General features: G+C 34.6%; 1 protein-coding gene across 1 annotated transcript in view; it reads right to left on the bottom strand.

Moving 5' to 3' along the window:
- LOC142350663 (uncharacterized) overlaps positions 1-4,399 on the bottom strand; it is a 19,836-nt gene extending 15,437 nt beyond the window's left edge. Inside the window, exon 1 of the mRNA XM_075402583.1 lies at positions 3,645-4,399. Within this exon, the coding sequence (XP_075258698.1) occupies positions 3,645-4,209 (565 nt within the window). The 5' untranslated portion in view covers positions 4,210-4,399. The remainder of the gene's footprint in view (positions 1-3,644) is intronic.
- Positions 4,400-17,899: the final 13,500 nt, after the last annotated feature.

A 17,899-nucleotide genomic window follows, 5' to 3' on the forward strand; every position in this document is an offset into this window, starting at 1 on the left:
CATAAATTATCAAGAAAATGACTATAGCTCGAGATTAATTAACCCAAAATTTGTCTTCTCCTATTTTTCTCGACACCGTTTTTTTGGCCTCTGGACAATGCTTTGACCCAATTTTCTGCAAGGTGACGTTACATTGACCCAAAACTTTGACTCGACCTTTGCTCCACTCAAGATAATGAATTACAATAATTTGGTCTAGATATTAATAAATCCTGACTCAAGCAAAAATCTTTTCACGAGTCTGCATTGCTACGGCAAAAATTTTCCGTGCATTTTTAATGCTCTCTATTGCTTATAACGTAGTTAGCAAGCATGCTCTATCATCTTGAGCGATTCAGAAAAAATAGCAATCTCTCAATGATATGCATTGCTTTTTCATTAAAAAAACTTAATCTTATTTTTGGAAAGGGAGACATCTGATTAATGCCACATTTTCATCATGGCTACTAGGAAGAGGAGCACTACATTTATACTGCCTATCTTATTGATTTGTACTACTCATTCAATCAACTAATATGGCAATGTAGCCTAGCTGCGATAACTGCTTTGTCTTAAAAATTGCAAAAATCCCAATAAAAATCTGTCTCCAGCAGTTTTTCAACTGTGTATTGAGTTGGATTGCAGTGGTGCAATGCTGTGTTGTCTTGCTCCGCTGCTGCTCTTGTATGCAAGAAAGCAGAAAAAATTTTAAGAAAGGTCGCCGTATTTGCAAAAGGGCAGACTTATGAAAAGACTCTGGCTCGACCCATGAAAAAAAACCACGCTCGACCAATGAATTTCCCTTGGCTGGACTAATAAAAGGCGATTTCTCGATCAATGAAAAAACCACGCTTGATCCGAAAAGCTTATGAAAAGGCTTTTACTCGACCCATGAAAAGACCGTGCCGACCGGAAATGCCTAATAAAACACCATGATTGACCCAAAATGCCTATCAAAGAGTTTTACTCGACCGATGAAAATACAGTTGCTTGATCTTAACATAGTGTTTAACTGCGTAATTTTTGTCATTATTTACCATCTTACTAGACTTTTTGACTCTTTTCGTAAGTCGAGCTCTAATATCGGGTTGAGCTAAAGTTAGTAGTATTAAAAGCTTGGCTCCCCTTCAAGACGAGATAACCATAATATTAAATCAAATTGGGTCTTTCAGGTGACAATTTGAGTTGAGCATTGATCTTTCTAATAACATTTTTGGCCAAAAATGGTCTTATCGTTGAACGAGGTTTACTCTTGGGAAAACACTGCGCATTAGAATTCCTTGACTAAACGGCAGATGTAATTTTCACGCGGTGAGGCAACAGCAGCTAACAAAGGAGAATCATTAAAAAAAAGAAGCATCCACCTGCAAACAAGTTGTAGCCATGAGCTTATTAGGTTTTTAGCCACTTTTGTTTTTTTTATGAAATAACAAAATTTACTATTTGAATTCTGTAATTTAAGCTTTTAAATGGTCATGTCGATTCAGTTTTCGACAACCAACAACTCTGAACTCTATCAACTTGAGAGTCAAACGAGAAGATTAAAAGTAGTAGAAGATTTTTAGTAGAAGATCTCGAGCGACCATGTTTGCATGAATGCTGTCATAATTGTTGAGGTGTTTCTAAGGTGACCTTTGAGTATGCAATAATTGCAACCATGGGAGAAAAGGGGAATTCCGTTACTTACGACCTGAGAATGAATGTTCAAAGGTCAGGATATGAACGCAGGAAAAGGTTGGTTTCGGAGCTCGCAAAAAACTGGTAATAGCACTGAAAATTGATCAGTTTTCAATTTCACCCGTGAACGCACGAAAATTTGCACATGAACGCAAGTGTCTGGACATGATTGATGAGAGCACAAAAATTTGGTCAACCATTATATATAGGTATAAATATCATAGTGTTGGTAAAGCTTCATAGCTTTTCTTTTACCAATCACAGATTTGATAACATTTTTGGCGTGACTTTATAATTTGATGATTTTCATGAACGCAATAAATAAAGAATGTGGTGGGCCTTAGGTGTGATCTCTTTCGCTCTGACCTTAACGATTGTGAATATACAATACTACTTCTTCTTCAAATCATGAACAATTTTGTGTTTTTTTTACCCGAAAAACTGCAGGGATCTATAAACAAAACTGTAAGTACCCAGGTAATTCACGGTTTTCTTTGTTTTTTGAACTATATTCTACAATAAATACTTTTCTATATTCCACTATACGATTATATTATACTAACAGACAGGATATTAGGTAAAACTTCTGCAAGCTTCAAAATGAAATCGAATATAAAACTTTCTATAATAAAATGGACCTGAAAAAAATAGAAAGAAGTCAACAATTCTGACACTAGTTCAGACGAAAAGGAGCAAGAACATTTTTAAACGTTTTAAATTTTGTGAAATTGTTAAAAAATATATAATAAGTAAACAATTCAACTTTTCCTCTATACCATTCACTGCTATGAAAATCCAGTCTCAATCAATCCATATTTTTGTTGAAAGAACCATGTACTGTAACAAAAAAAGAAATTGTGATTACACTAAGCTTCGCGGTTAGCTTTGTTTCCAATAAACACGCTAGAAAATGAGACAAGGCGGTTTTATGCGAACAATACAGGAACAATACGGCGAAGCTTTATATCGAAAAGCGCCCTTCATCCACTTGGTCCTCACTTGTTTTTAGATTTTTTCAAAAAAAAACTTTTTTTGTTTTCGTGCACCAAATGTTACCGCAACTGAGTTGAAGTGAATTAAAAACGGTATTCCTCGGGTTTGAAAGGTTGTTTTATAGCTGTATGGCCAACAAAAATGGATCCAAGTACCCGAGGTCAAAAAATTTGTTTAATTGCCCAAAATGTTGAAGAGAGCATTTGAAATTTTTTACTCTAAGAAAAGAGCGATCATTAGTTTCTGATAGCTTATTACTCCCCTGGAATAAGTCAAAATTGTTAGCATGGCAGAAGATTATTTAATTGCAATTGAAGAGAGAAGACAAATTAGTTCAAAACAGTTTTTTTAAATATAATAATCGTATTTGACTGAATTGAATTGAACAAGTCCGCAATTTTAGTGAATGAATTAATTTTGTTCTGTTATGGGAATGAAGGTGTCTTGGTCCTACTTTTGCTCATTGTTTATTAGAAAACTTTAATGAGTTGATTTTATATCGAAAAGCGCGTTTGATACACTTTATACCCTAATTTGTTTGTAGATTTTTACAAATTACAATTTTTCAGTTTTCATGTTCCAATGGTACTAAAAAAGAATGGCAGTGAAACAAAAACAATTTTCTACGAGTTTCAGAGGAATTTTTGTTGATTTATTTTGTTAAGGATCACAGAAATTGATGTTTGTTCGCTCTGCTTTGGAGTCCTTAGCTTCAATTTCATTTTTGATCCATTCAACTTGTTTTTATCGAAAGCCGACATTTTGATTGATAATTTTATTGAAAATATGCAATTATGTACTGCAGAACGTTACAAAAAAGTTAAGGTAATATAAAGTAATTTCACCTTAACAAGGTTAAGGCAAACGTTTACATTAACAACACTTTATCTTAACTCCCTTAAGGTAAATTTACATAACATTATTTAGTGTGTAGGATTGATTAGTATTCCAACCCGGGTAAATAATTTCTAGTTAGTTCAAAAGTGAAAAAAAACCTGATGCGCTGGAAACTGTCATTTCTCGCTCAACCAGCCCCAGCTTGTGGGAGACTTCTCCTTTCAGATATCGTCCAAAACCCTTCATTAAATGCCGGCTGTGTCTTTTTTCCAGACAAATTTCACATATGAATTCTTTACAGTCGTTGCACCAAAATTGAACTGGATGTTGTGTTCCAAAAAGTTCATGTCCAGTAAATTGACATAACGGCGCCTCAAACACGTGTTTCTGCTGCAACTCTGCCATTGCGTTTCTCAGGTTTTCGATCTCTTTCTTGTAACTGCCGACTTCTGAAGAATGGCTTTCCAAAAGCTCCCTAAACCCATATAAGGGCTTTAAGTCTGCAATTTTAAGATGGTGGTCTTCATTGCACAAAGCACACGTGAGAATATCAGGTTGTCCAGATTTCTGTAGGGCATTCAGACAAGGTTCAGGGGGTCCACAGTAGGAATGACCGCAAGGAAGAGCTCGAGGGTCGCGGATTGATTCCATGCAAATTGAGCATGTCACTATATTCGCCGATGAATCGTTGTCTGAGCTGTCACTCCAAATGCTCTCCGCCATTTTTGAGAACTTCGAAAATACAATAAAAGTCAGAAACAGTCAAATTTTTTCGTAATTTTAGTAATTATATCCCGACTCTGTTCGGATAAAGCTACGCATAAAAAATGGGCAAGCAAAAACCACACTGAACGCCAATAGTAAAGCAAAACTAAGAGCTTTGTTGCTGGATTAACAGTCACTGATTGTTTGAATAAATAGAACGGCTTGAAAACAAGCCACGATTTGTTTCTCTGAGAAATATCACTTTATAAAGAATTAATTCATTGAACAAAATCTACACTACCATTACCATATACTTTGTGTTACGAAAACTATTAATCTGTTTCAGATGAAGTGGTGGCTTTTGAATAACGGCACTTGCAGTTATATTCAGTATAAACCAGCGCATCCAGAATATTGAGCCAAGAGATGAGTAAATGAACAACCCGAGTCGGAAAAAAAGTTAATCTTGCAAGATCTTGCAAGATTCTTGCAAGATTCTTGCAAGACGATGTTACGTCTTGCAAGATTCTTGCAAGATTCTTGCAAGATCTTGCAAGATTAACTTTTTCTTGCAAGATCTTGCAAGAATCTTGCAAGAATTAACTTTTTCTTGCAAGATTCTTGCAAGAACTTGCAAGATTAACTTTTTTTTGGAAGAAAAAAATCGGCTCAAAAAACATTAAAAAAACATAAAAAAGCGCCAAAAATAGCCGAAAGAGCCGTCCTAGGTCCTTATCTTAAGTCCTATCTTAGCAACAAAACCTTTTGAAAACGTCAACAATTGAATCTAAAAAAATAAAAAAGCATCACAAAAAGAAACAAAGACATCGAATTATCAATCTATCACATGAAAGTCCTTCAAAAGCGTACCAACGATATGTTCTCTTTCAGTTGAATTTATTTTTTCTTTTCGGAATTTGAAACCGGGAATTTTTTTAAGGCAAAAAAAAAGTTAATCTTGCAAGATTCTTGCAGGATTCTTGCAAGATTAACTTTTTCTTGCAAGATCTTGCAAGATTAACTCCGTCTTGCAAGATCTTGCAAGATTAACTCCGTCTTGCAAGATCTTGCAAGATTAATTTTTTTTGCAAGATTCTTGCAAGATCTTGCAAGATTAACTTTTGTTCTCGACTAGGGAACAAACTTTTCTCTGACTCTAGTGATGAGCGGAGATATCAATCCAAGCAAAAAAAATAAATCATGTTACTGATGTTTTCGAAGACACCTTTGAGGCAAAGTATTGTGACTGAACAGTTAACGTTGATACACTATGCTACCAAAAAGCTACGTACAGCAGAATTTGCTCTCCGAGAGCATTTTTTCTCAAAATAATTGATTTGTGCTAAGACGTGAAAAATGCAGAAAATTTTGAAAGTCCAAAATAGATTTCAATTTCGTTTTTGCCCTTTACACAGAAAACATGGTTTTTTATGTTCACTACGCTGTTGCAACTCATAAGGTGCAATTGTCGGGAGTGAGAACCAAAAGCAACCTAGCTGCATACAAAAATAACAGCCACAAGAGTTCTCCAGTGGAGGAGTTGCGCGGTTTCTTCGAGGAAATGAAACAGAATTTCTCGACAACAAGACAAAAAAAGTCGAGTTAGGGTAAGCAATTACTTATCTTTTCATAAATAATGCATTGAATTGGCTGAAGCGGCATGTCATACTATCAAACAAGATAAAAACTCTAGTTTACTCGGATACTTTAAAAAATTACGGAGAAAATAGCATTTTCAAGACTCAACAAGATAATTAATACACCTGGACCTAAATCAAAGACTGTTAGCAGTTTTTGCAAAGAATGAGTTGGAGAGAGAGAGAGAGAAAAAAAAGAAAGAGAAAAAGAGAAAGAGAGAGAGAGAGAGAGAGAGAGAGAGGGGGGGGAGAGAGAGAGAGAGAGAGAGATAGAGAAAGAGATAGAGAGAGAGGGGGGGGGGAGGGAGAGAGAGCGAGCGAGTTAAATTAATGGTCAGCAAATAGTCTTGATCTGAATCCAATTAAAATTTTTTTAAACTGAAAATTATAAAAACAAATAGTTCTTTGGAAAATTTGGAACAAAAACTGTCGGAAAAATGATTCAGATGTTGTTAAAAAATCGCGTAAAAACATTACAAACCATCCACTAGATGTTGCAGAAAATCAAATTTAAGACGATTCGCTTCTATAGTACTTACGTTAACTCAAAATTTTGAATGATTTGATGTTTGTAGTTCTGTTTGAAATCTCTTTGCTTCTCTTTGTGGTTCTGTTGTGTCCGAAGTTTCTTGATACGACCGTGTATCAACCACCAAAATGTGAACCTTTACTTTGATCCTCACTAAATAAAAGCAATCTTTCAGAATAATCATTTCTTTTGTGAGCCTCCAACACACACAGAACGAAAATTTTTCTATTTAAAAAACTGATTTTTGTGAAAAATAGATGAGAAAATTTGAATTCAAAACAGTCATTTTGAGAAATTATTCAGAAAGTCCGAAAGTAGCGAAGACCTGCATCAAATGAAAAGAAAGGTATTTGAACATAGGATTCCAAACACGCAAAAAAATCAAAAACATCCGGAAATCTGGAGAAAGCTCACAAATGCATTTATTTAAAAAATGATATTGGAAATCGGTTGAAAATTGCACTAAGAAGCAAAAGAAGGTGCAACGCGTTGGACCTGTTTTTAAGAAACTAACGCAAAAAAAAATTTAAATGCCAGAAGTTTTACTTTGTGTTTAACCCGAGCTTAATAATTGAACAAACAAACAAACTCCAATTCAAATAAAACAGTAGAGTTAGAATAGCTTGACAAGAAAAACTCAATGCTAGATTCTGTCGATACCCATATGATGTGTTAACGCTTGTCAAAATCTTCAAATATCATTTACTATTTGTACGGCCATCAACTACTAGAGTTGAGATTATTCATTCAGTCGAGAATGCAAATGGAAAATTAAACATCGGGACAAAACATCTTCAAATAAGTCGACAAGGAAAACAAACAGACGTGCCACGTTCGAGAAAGAATTTTGGTCTAAACTTGGGTTGGAAAAAATTGAGTTCAAAAAAATGAGCTGTTGATAGAGCTGCAACTACTCGAAGAGCGAACCTCGATTAATCTGGAGTACTTCAAACGAACACTCGAAAGAAAGAGCACATATTCACATAATGATGGTTCAGTGCCAAAACATATACATCAGATCCTTCATTCAAATGGAAAGACACAAGAAAAGAGGTGTCCTCCTGGCGTCATCGATCAGACCGACTTGGAATATTCGAGATTTGATACAGGCAACCTCAACACTTAGTAAACGTTTTATCGCGACTGAGTTTTCTAAGCAGAGAGCGATGAATTTTTACCGATGATCAGGACAAGTGTAGCAGTTGCAGTCAACTACCCAAAATGAAAAGCTCCTCAGACAGAAACCATCTTGGGTGTCAATGTGGCTGACTATAATCATTGCTAATAGGCATCGACGCAATATATCAGACTCCATGAAAGTGCGTAATTTAATAAGGCTGTTGAGTGGCAAAACAAAATCAATTTTATCAAAAATGCGGTATTCCAAAGCGTTTTCCACCCATGTGTGAGTACTCTTGGAGATTAAGTTTGGCCACTACAATTACAATTGAGAAGGAATATCAAAGTCCTTGAAAAAATTTGAATTCAAAACAGTCATTTTGAGAAATTATTCAAAAAGTCCGAAGGTAGCGAAGACCTGCATCAAATGAAAAGAAAGGTATTTGAACATAGGATTCCAAACACCCAAAAAAAATTAAAAACATCCGGAAATCTGGAGAAAGCTTCCCAAATGCATTTATTAAAAAAATGATATTGGAAATCGGCTGAAAATTGCACTAAGGAGCAAAAGAAGGTGCAACGCGTTGGACCTGTTTTTAGGAAACTAACGCAACAAAAAAATTTTTAAAGGCCAGAAGTTTTACTTTGTGTTTAACCCGAGCTTAATAATTGAACAAACAAACAAACTCCACTTCAAATAAAACAGTAGAGTTAGAATAGCTTGACAAGAAAAACTCAATGCTAAATTCTGTCGATACCCATATGATGTGTTAACGCTTGTCAAAATCTTCAAATATCATTTACTATTTGTACATGAAATGAGACTGAAACAAGAATAAGAAATACCTCAATATCTTCAAATCATTATTCGGAAGTATGCTCGAATTGAGAAATTTCTTAAAATTTGCATCAGATTCTTAACGATTGGTTTGCTATTTTGCTTGTTGTTGATACAGATTACTCAACAAAAAACGGCTCTGAGATTATCAACTTCCCATTAGATTTGTCTCATAGAACTGACAAAAAGTGAGTTTTGATGCACAATAATTGAGCGTTAAATTACTTGTTTCCTGCAAATTTGCATCATTATAAATCAAATTTACACTGAAAAGTGGCGCCAATGAAGACTGTTCTGTAATTTGTCTACATTTTTATCTACAAAGGCTACTCAATGAAGCAGTTTTGACAGGTAAAACCAGGCGACTTCCAGTAGAAACTCGTTACTTTTTGCATAATAAACTTTCATTCAGCGCGTATTGCAGCCAAATTCTTGAGCACTAAGTGTTTTGTCTTGTTTCTTTCAATTGTCTTAATGTTTGTACTGCTTAAGTGTCACTAGTATTATAATGCTTGACTCAAATAATCAGAATTTTTCCTTCTGCGGAACAAATTTTCTGAGAACTGCAATCTCTGAACGAAGTGGATAGTCAGTATCTTTAACTGGCTTAACGACACCTACTCTGATTCAGTATTGATGTTTTAAAAGCAATAGAGAAATTTGCTCACATTAAAGCCAAATTTTTTTTGTTTAAGTAGATTTACAATTTTTATGTTTAATTTCCATAATCTTTTTAATAGATTCCAAAAATGTAGGATAATTTGATTTTTTTGCAATATAATACGAATAAAACAGTTGACAAAGTAACTACAAACTAAAAACTGCACTAAGAGATTTGAAGCTGCTGAAACGAACTTGAGGGTGGGATGCTGTCCTTGTCATTGATAGGAGAGCAGCTGTTATATTTGGTCCAACAAAGCAAACATTAGAAGAAAACAAGCGAAGCACAAAAAGCTAAATGGAACGTGGTAGATTAAAAGGGGTAGAAACTGTTTTACAAACAGAGTAGAAATTACTTAAAGGATACTTATCGTACAAATAATTGCAAACATGTTCAAATATACAAATACCAGCTTCTTGTGTCTGGAACTAATTGTTCCAAGAGTTTCTCAAGTTATGTTTTCAAGTAAGTAGGACTCTATATTGAATAAAGGCATCTAATCGCAGTGAAGTCAAAAGAAAACAACTTTAACATTGATTATTTCATCAAATTGATAAAAACACATCACGAAACACAAGAAACCAGCAATCAGTTGCAACCTAATCTCCTAAAACATGCTTCAAACCGCAAAAGTAGATAAGCAACAACGATGCAGCTGCTGAACCAATCCCAGAGGATATGGGTAAGATGGAAAAAAAATCGACCCTCAAACTAAAACGGCGAGATCTTAAGTTCTTGGATTAAAATCGTTTGTCTTGTACTGAGCTGGAAATTACTGACGTTGCTCTTCAATTCTGCAAATGTAGGAGCAAAGAAGATGAAATACTCATAGTCCCTAGGAAGATTTTGTCACTAGTAGATTATTATATGACGTGATCGGATTGGTCGCTCCTTTCATTGTTTACAAGAGACGAATTCTAAAACGCATTCGAACTGAGAAAGAACAACATTAAAACAACAATGAGGACCCAGGAGAAGAAAGCAAATGTTGACATAACAGCTTCCATTTATAGCTGAAACAAGAATTGTTAGAAGATACTTCAAAACAACGAGAGACAAAACCGATTATCATGTTTTTGTGGACGCCTCTGAAGCAACATTGAGTGCCGTGACCTATCTGCGCTCTCAACGGAAAATTTACTCAGAGGATTTCGCCTTTGTTTTTGGAAATATCAAGGTAGCACCGATGAAACATCGTCCAATAAAACAACTGAAATTACAAGCGGCAGTCAGGACAGATAGGTTGAGAGAAGAGATTGTCCAGGAATATTGAACGACGAATCATATTTGCAGATTTGATCCGACATAAATTCAGTACTGCAGTGGATAAACAGCTTTCATCGGAGAAAATGTGTTTTTGGACAACTGAGTAGCTGAAGGTTTTGATACAATTAAAATGTGATTGATATCACTAACCCAGCTGACGTTGCCTTTAGAGCTCTTAACGTCATGGATCGCAGTAGAAGTGAATGGCCGACTGAGCAAGCCTAGTGGGAGCAGCCACGAACTGAGTGGACTGAGCAAGTGAAGCCTTTTTATTTCTTTGACAAAGCAAACATACATTCATCAGTCTTCAAGACACAAGCTGAATAGCTGGTTTCATGAAGACTCTGTTATTTAGTAGGAAAATCTCAGTAAACTTAACTGGCTGGTGAATATCACGACATACGTACATCGAGCATGGAGCAAAGCCAAAATAGTAACACATCTGAAAAATCAAATAAATAGAAAAAAACAATGCCAACTATCTTAAAATTACTACAACAAACACAGTTTGCTGGAGAAAGGAATGCATTCAAAACTGAAAAACAAAACCACAAGAAAACAAACTCGGAAAGTTGCAACTGTTTCATGATTAAGCAGGACTTATTTATGCCAAACAAGGAACAGGCAAACCAAAATAGTAACACATCTGAAAAAAAAACAAATTAATAGAAAAAAACAATGCCAACCATCTTAAAATTACTACAACAAATACAGTTTGCTGGAGAAAGAAATGCATTCAAAACTGAAAAACAAAACCACAAGAAAACAAACTCGGAAAGTTGCAACTGTTCCATGGTTAAGCAGGACTTATTTATGCCAAACAAGGAACAGGCAAACCAAAATAGTAACATATCTGAAAAAACCAAATAATGGAAAAAACAATGCCAACCATCTTAAAATTACTACAACAAATACAGTTTGCTGGAGAAAGGAATGCACTGAAAACTGAAAAACAAAACCACAAGAAAACAAACTCGGAAAGTTGCAATTGTTCCATGATTAAGCAGGACTTGTTTATGCCAAACAAGGAATAGGCAAATTTGTCGCTACATCTTGCTACGTTAGAAACATTACGATGCTTAGTTTTTATTGTAAAACGAGCACAAGGACGATCAACATGAAGGGACTGAGCACGTTAGAAAAATAGGTCAGCAGAAGATGTGAATTTTAGCCAAACAAAACGGCTTTCGATCAATCAAGAAGAAGTGTGTGAACTACAGAAAGGGTCAAGCTCAAACAATGACAACTGTTATGGCAGATTTACCGATGAGTGGTTGGATTCTCCGACAGCCTTTGCTATTTTTATAGGGGGCTATTTATGAGAGACTGGTGCATATTGTGGACGTAACCATGTTGAATATGGACACTTGTCTCGAGTCTGTCAGGCAATTTCTTAAAAAGCCAACTGTTTAAATCATCAGAGACATGGGACAAATTTTATAGGAGCTGAACAAAAAGTGATGTTGAGTCCTGGAACAAAGAACCCATCGTCACCAAGAAAGTTTAACGATAGCTTAAATGTGCTAGCAACCTATAACTCTGGATTCTCATTTTTTACATAAATGAATCAATCCCTGTGACTTAAGAGGTCCACATCTGACCGAAGCCGTCGCGCGAAGGGAACGAAGTTGAAGCTCTGCAAGCAACAAATAATGTAGCATAAGAATCCAAATTAATTCATAAATTTTACAGGAGACGAAACAACAGCTTCAACCGCAGCACAAGTTTCATTGCCTAATGAATGTAGTGCAAAAATACACATAAAGAGACCCTCAAAAAAAGATCTGTCAAGTAGAAGAAATAATGTTCCGATTTGTTAGAACCCAAAGGTCTCTAAATGTGTCAAAGTCAATATTCAGCTGTAAAGAGACCTCAAAAATTTTGAACATTGCCGAATTCTCGCCCATCGTAGAAGAAGATGTAACGATTTGAGTGATAGGTTGACTGAAACATTCGAGATACGATTAAAACGCGAAACATCAAGTCGTATATTTTTAGGAGAGTATTTGAGAAACAGTCTCTAGCAAGAGTACCAGTTCACTGATTAGGAATTGCTATAATGAAAGTCCAGTCTGGATGTCTCAAATATATGCAGAGGAAGGCCAAAGCAATTCATTCACCAATGGAGGACCTTCCAGGAGAGCCAATTGATGAGAATATGTTACCATTCACCAACACCAAAGTACATTTCGTCGGCACCCTCGCAGTCAAGCTCACATCGAAGACAACACAGCATTACACAACGAAGTCCGGGGTCATTGGACACCGAGTCATGTGTAACCTCAGCATCGAGATTCATTGCTGGACGTGGCTAACCAAATGGCAAAATCAATGTCAACAGAGCGAGTAAGTTGAAGCAATATACGAACTGAAAGCATTTATATACGAATGGGATAAATCTCAGATCAAAAGTGACTTAGCTCAGATATACTACAGAAAACCAAAACCCTGGATCCCAACAATTTAGTGGAATCTCGGAAAAATTTATTCAAAGTTGTGAGAAAGCCATGATTGTAAACTTGGACAACAGAAGCTTCACGCACAAGGTATTCGGTACAAGAATGTGGCTTGTTGAGCCAACCCTCAACGCAAAACTATTTCTCATTAATGACGTGTCCATTTGGCTTTCTGGGCAACGGAACTTACTACTGTTTCGTTGAAAGCTTCTGCTTGTTACGACAAATAGCTTTCTGTAACCTTGTAACGTAATCGCTGCAAAGATAGAGGTTGCATACTCTTTCAAATGAACTGAAATATAGTCTGCATTGATGTTTTGTCGTTTAATTAAATGTTTTTGGCTTTGATTCTACAAGTTTTCATAACTTCTTTTTAATTTTCTGTTTGTCTTCACTCTTCGAGGTCCTTCTTCACTGTTTTTTTCAATTATCAATCCAACGACTTTTCACTTTTAATTTTGATGGCGTTGAAAGAAGACGCATCTGATCCTATTAAATCTTTTTAGTGAATAGATTATTGTTTAAAAGGTTTCGACAACGTCTTCTGACTAATTTTTGGCTGTGTTTGGTCCTTTTGTATTTATATGACCTTCTGGATATAGAAAACTCTAATTATTTTTAAATGGGCATAAAATCGAAGTTAAATAATTTTTTCGGTTGATGGTTAATTGTTTTCGTGACTTTGAGTTTAGTTGTTTTCAAAAAGAATACACAAATGTTTTAGTTTTCACTTTTTATTGTCTATGGGTAAATTGAATTCAAGAAAGACAGGTTCTCATTCTTCTCTGGTGAAAATGAAGTCACTTTGTTTAGTTTACTTTTATCTCATGCTACTTTGACTTTGTTTTTAAGTCTTGTTTTATTTAAAAAATATGAAGAGATTGCGTTATGCTCGTATTAAAAGCTTGTTCTTTTTATTTTGGTGTTTGTCCTGTGTCTTATGTCTTTTATAGAAGACTTAATTGGCCTCCTAATGAAGGAAAAGTTAATTTGCTTTGTTTTTTTTTTATTTTAAAGCAATTCTTTAATGGATTCATCAATTTTTTTGAACAATATATGATTTTTTGAAAGTTTCTTATCCCTTCTTCATTTTGTAGAAGTTTGATTAACCAGCCTCTTTGTCTAGAACTACCATCCAGTCCAGCCTATTGGTTTTGACGGCTAAATTTGAAAAAAAAGCCTCTTGTACCTTCGCGCTTGCTTTTGGGAGATAATTTTCAAGAAGGAGATTGTTTAGTCTGAAAAAACAATCCAAATTAGTTACGTTGCGGTACCCTATGTGGAACACACTGGAAAGAGCATGCGGTCAAAAAGAGAACAAAAGACACCCAAATTATTCTTTTTTTATACACATTGCAGTTAAAATGCTATTTTATAAAAGTTTCTTTTCCAATTAAAAAAAGTTAAAGAAAAGAAATAAAAAGCGAAAGCAGATTAATTATCAAACCAAAGAAATAAGTTCACTTTTGAAAATTTAACACGTCATGGAAATCTGTCATACTTTTATCACCAAGTACTTCTATAACAACATCCTATTGTTCTTTTGTTTCAACCTCATGTTTCTCTCTCTCTCTCTCTCTCTCTCTCTCTCTCTCTCTCTCTCGCAGAACTACAATTAATTACATACGTATTCTTGTTTTTAATTAGCGCAATTTCGTAATCATCAGTTGCAATCCGACTTTTAACAGTAGCCCTAGTTGTTCACTTAAATGTTTTAACTGTTACTGAAATGTTCTTCCTAACTTTAACAGATTTGTAACAAAAATGATTAGCTTTACAGAAACAGTTGTCTGTGATAATATCAACAGGTAGTTAGTTCTCTTTTCATCTTCTTTGATTCACTGTAGTTAAATTGGCCACTTACCTTCGTTATCAAAACTACTGAAAAAACAAACGCTTTCAAAGGCATGAGAATCATAAGAAGCAAAATGCAATGCTACATTCAAACAAGCCCTAGCTATCAATTTCACGTTTGCCAACAAATTTAATTGCTGTTATTAGTACGTGAATATCATAGATGAAGTGAAACTCAAGTTGGGACTACCTCACTATCACCAAAATGGTTTTGCCACGTATTAATCAAAAATTACAGTTTCGGTCTCTAGTTCAATAAGTCAAGCTCAAATTGACTATGAGATATTAAATTTAGTCTTCCAGTTTTAGTATTTCTTGTGACAATTACACCAATTCATGAAACGCATGGCACCATATGAGCTGTCACGAACCCCAAATTTGGAGAACGCATTGAATTAGTTGACATATGTATCTCTTTCAAACAAACAGTTCAGAGTTGCCGTGAAAAACCACATGAATAGCAGTAGACATTCAGCTTTGAAAACTACCAAAATGAAGTTAAAAATTCGTTATTTTCGTCTTATTAATATAACAGATAGTACGAATTCGGACGCACATCCTTGAGACTAATTGAGTTTATAAACCAATTCAGCGGTAATCTGCAGCATATAGAATAATACATTTCGATATGTTGGTTGCAAAAACGTATGGGGACAGAATTAAAACAACTGAAACGAGTTGTGTAAGTATTTCACTGACATTGAAGGGAGAGTAGCCCTTACACAAAGTAGTCGTATATTAATTTTATAAATTATTAGTTTTGCCTTCTCATATAACAAAATTATATAATTGAACTTTAAATTTGCTCCTGCTTTAGGTAACGCAGCCAAGTTATGAGTAAGTTCTTACTATGTTTAAATTATACAATATGAACTAACTAAGTATATACCCGTATTGAAACATTTGAATAAACAATCGATTTAGGGACCTTTTAGTGGGGCTTCAAGAAATTTTAAAGCGCAATCGACCAAAATTGATTAAAATGGATTATATTAGAACGAAAAAGAGTCAAGTTAGTTTGTTGAATTTTTAGCCAATCAGATTTCAGATGTCACTAAGCGAACTGAATATGCTTTTCGAGCTGCTCACTTATACTTATTTCTTGCTCATACTGCTGGCGCTGATTCTGATTGTTTTGTGTGTAAGTATCTCTATAATGTAATTTCCATTAATATTACAAAACATAAAACAATAGTTAATGTAGATTAATCCATTTCAGGGCAGCAAAACTGAAACTGAGTCCACTTCTTTATTTTCCCTCAGTCTTTCCTTCACAATTGATCATCCAGGAAGCCGGTAACGTTGGGAAAAAGGAAACTTTTTTTCACCAGTAACTTTGTATTTCAATCAAAGCGTACTTGTTTCAGATCCAACAGTACTCCAAAGAAACAATAAAGGTAATTTTTGATCCCGGGAGGGTAAAATAATAACTTAAGTTTCAATTGATGATTAATTTAGAAGAGTGGCCCGGACCTAACGCCAAGTCAATTTCAGTACTGGGCAAGTCTAAATCCAAGTTATATTTAATGACCGCTTCAGAACCATAGTATTGTCACTTTTTACACTTGGCAGTCTAAATCCAAGTCTGATTTTAGACTTGGCAAGTCCAAATCCAAATCTTGGAAATTCGAAAATCTATGTCGAAAATGACATATATATATATATATATATATATATATATATATATATATATATATATATATACATATATATATATATATATATATATATATATATATATACATATATATATATATATATATATATATATATATATATATATGAATATATACACATGGCACATGTGGGGTTGCCAATGGACACAATGTGTCTGCTTTCCGTTTAGAGAATTGTGAAAGATGGGATCGGGGAAAAACGATCAGTGACCTTCGCTTCAGTGATTCGATTCTGAAACAAACGACTCCAAGATCGAATCCACTGATGTTCTTGAAAGGAATCTTATTACTAGAGAACGCTTAAACTGTACTCAAACGAAATGATTTTAGTTAATCCAATTGTTTGTTAAAATCCGTTTTAATCAAATTAAATGTATTTAAATATCCCGTTTTCATAAACACATAATCGATTTAAATAGATTATAACTAATTTCGTTGTCTAAAAGTGCAAATTTAATCGAATTTACTTAAAACAAATTTTTGATTATAATCCATTTTAATCGAATAGTTTTACCACGTTGTCAATACGGTTATTTTAAGAGCGTTGTTTATTTCTAAATCTTGCCCATTATAAAAGTCCTCTATAGCTTTACCATAGACTGGATTCTAATTGACTTGTTGATTGTATCACCAAACTTATCATACCTAGCTTTAGTTTCGTTTACGAATAATAAACTCAACGTAATGTTTAAGCAGTTCATTTTTCTTGCAATCTAATGTTTCTTTTATTTACTTTAATATTTTTATGTTATAATTCTGTGACTTAAAGACCATTCTAACGTCTCCCCATCAATTACATAATCACTCTTGTTTTCAGATTAGGACATTGTGTGCTTTCTTTGGTTTCAGGAGTGGATAATTTGTGATTTTTTGTGATCTTCTGCAAGGATCAAGCACTTTTCTTCAGCTTTGATACTTACATTTGGTGAATGGTTCATCTATAATCTCCTCGAGTGCATCCTAGGTTCACAAATTTAAACTTGGACTTTATACGAGGATCAAATATGACTTTTGGTTTTATACTAGGGTTGTGCAAAGAGTTTGAGTATGGTCAGTGTGAAATTGTGTATCATCCTGGTATGAAATCAAAGGATTTTCATCCAGAAAAAGAAACACGGAAATATTATGCATAATGATCGAGAGTTCTAGCAAAATTCTGAGTTCTTGTCTGTCCTATTCAGACTTTTCGGTCTTTTAAGTCTTAGATATGTCTCCTTTCAGTGGTTCTAGTGTTTTTAGCCCGCGTCACTTGACCCCCATATTTAAACGTCAAATTTTTAACCCCTATTTTTTCGCGCCATTAATTTTTCACACCGAAAGCCTTTGCACAAGCCCGACGAATCTTTAGCAATGAGTATCAATCCATAAACTAATTACCCACAGCCTACGTACCTGCTATTTTGAATGCTAGTTGAATTATTGTTTCTACCCACTTCAGTGGGGGGAGAACTATATACTCGACTACGTTTTTTTTAATCACTCAATTTTTGCCGATCGATGTACTCGTCGGACAAGATTTTGAGTGATATAATTAGAAAACTTGTCGAGCGTAGAATTCCAATTCAAAAGTCTTTTGAATTTCGAATTTCATAACATCCTTGTTTTCTTCACAAAATTTTTGCTGAAAATTTGCTCAATTTTTGTTCAATAAGATAAAAGTTTTAACGAGTCT

Source organism: Convolutriloba macropyga, chromosome 12 (assembly GCF_964194025.1).
Source record: "Convolutriloba macropyga chromosome 12, txConMacr16.3, whole genome shotgun sequence".
Lineage (NCBI taxonomy): Eukaryota > Metazoa > Xenacoelomorpha > Acoela > Convolutidae > Convolutriloba > Convolutriloba macropyga.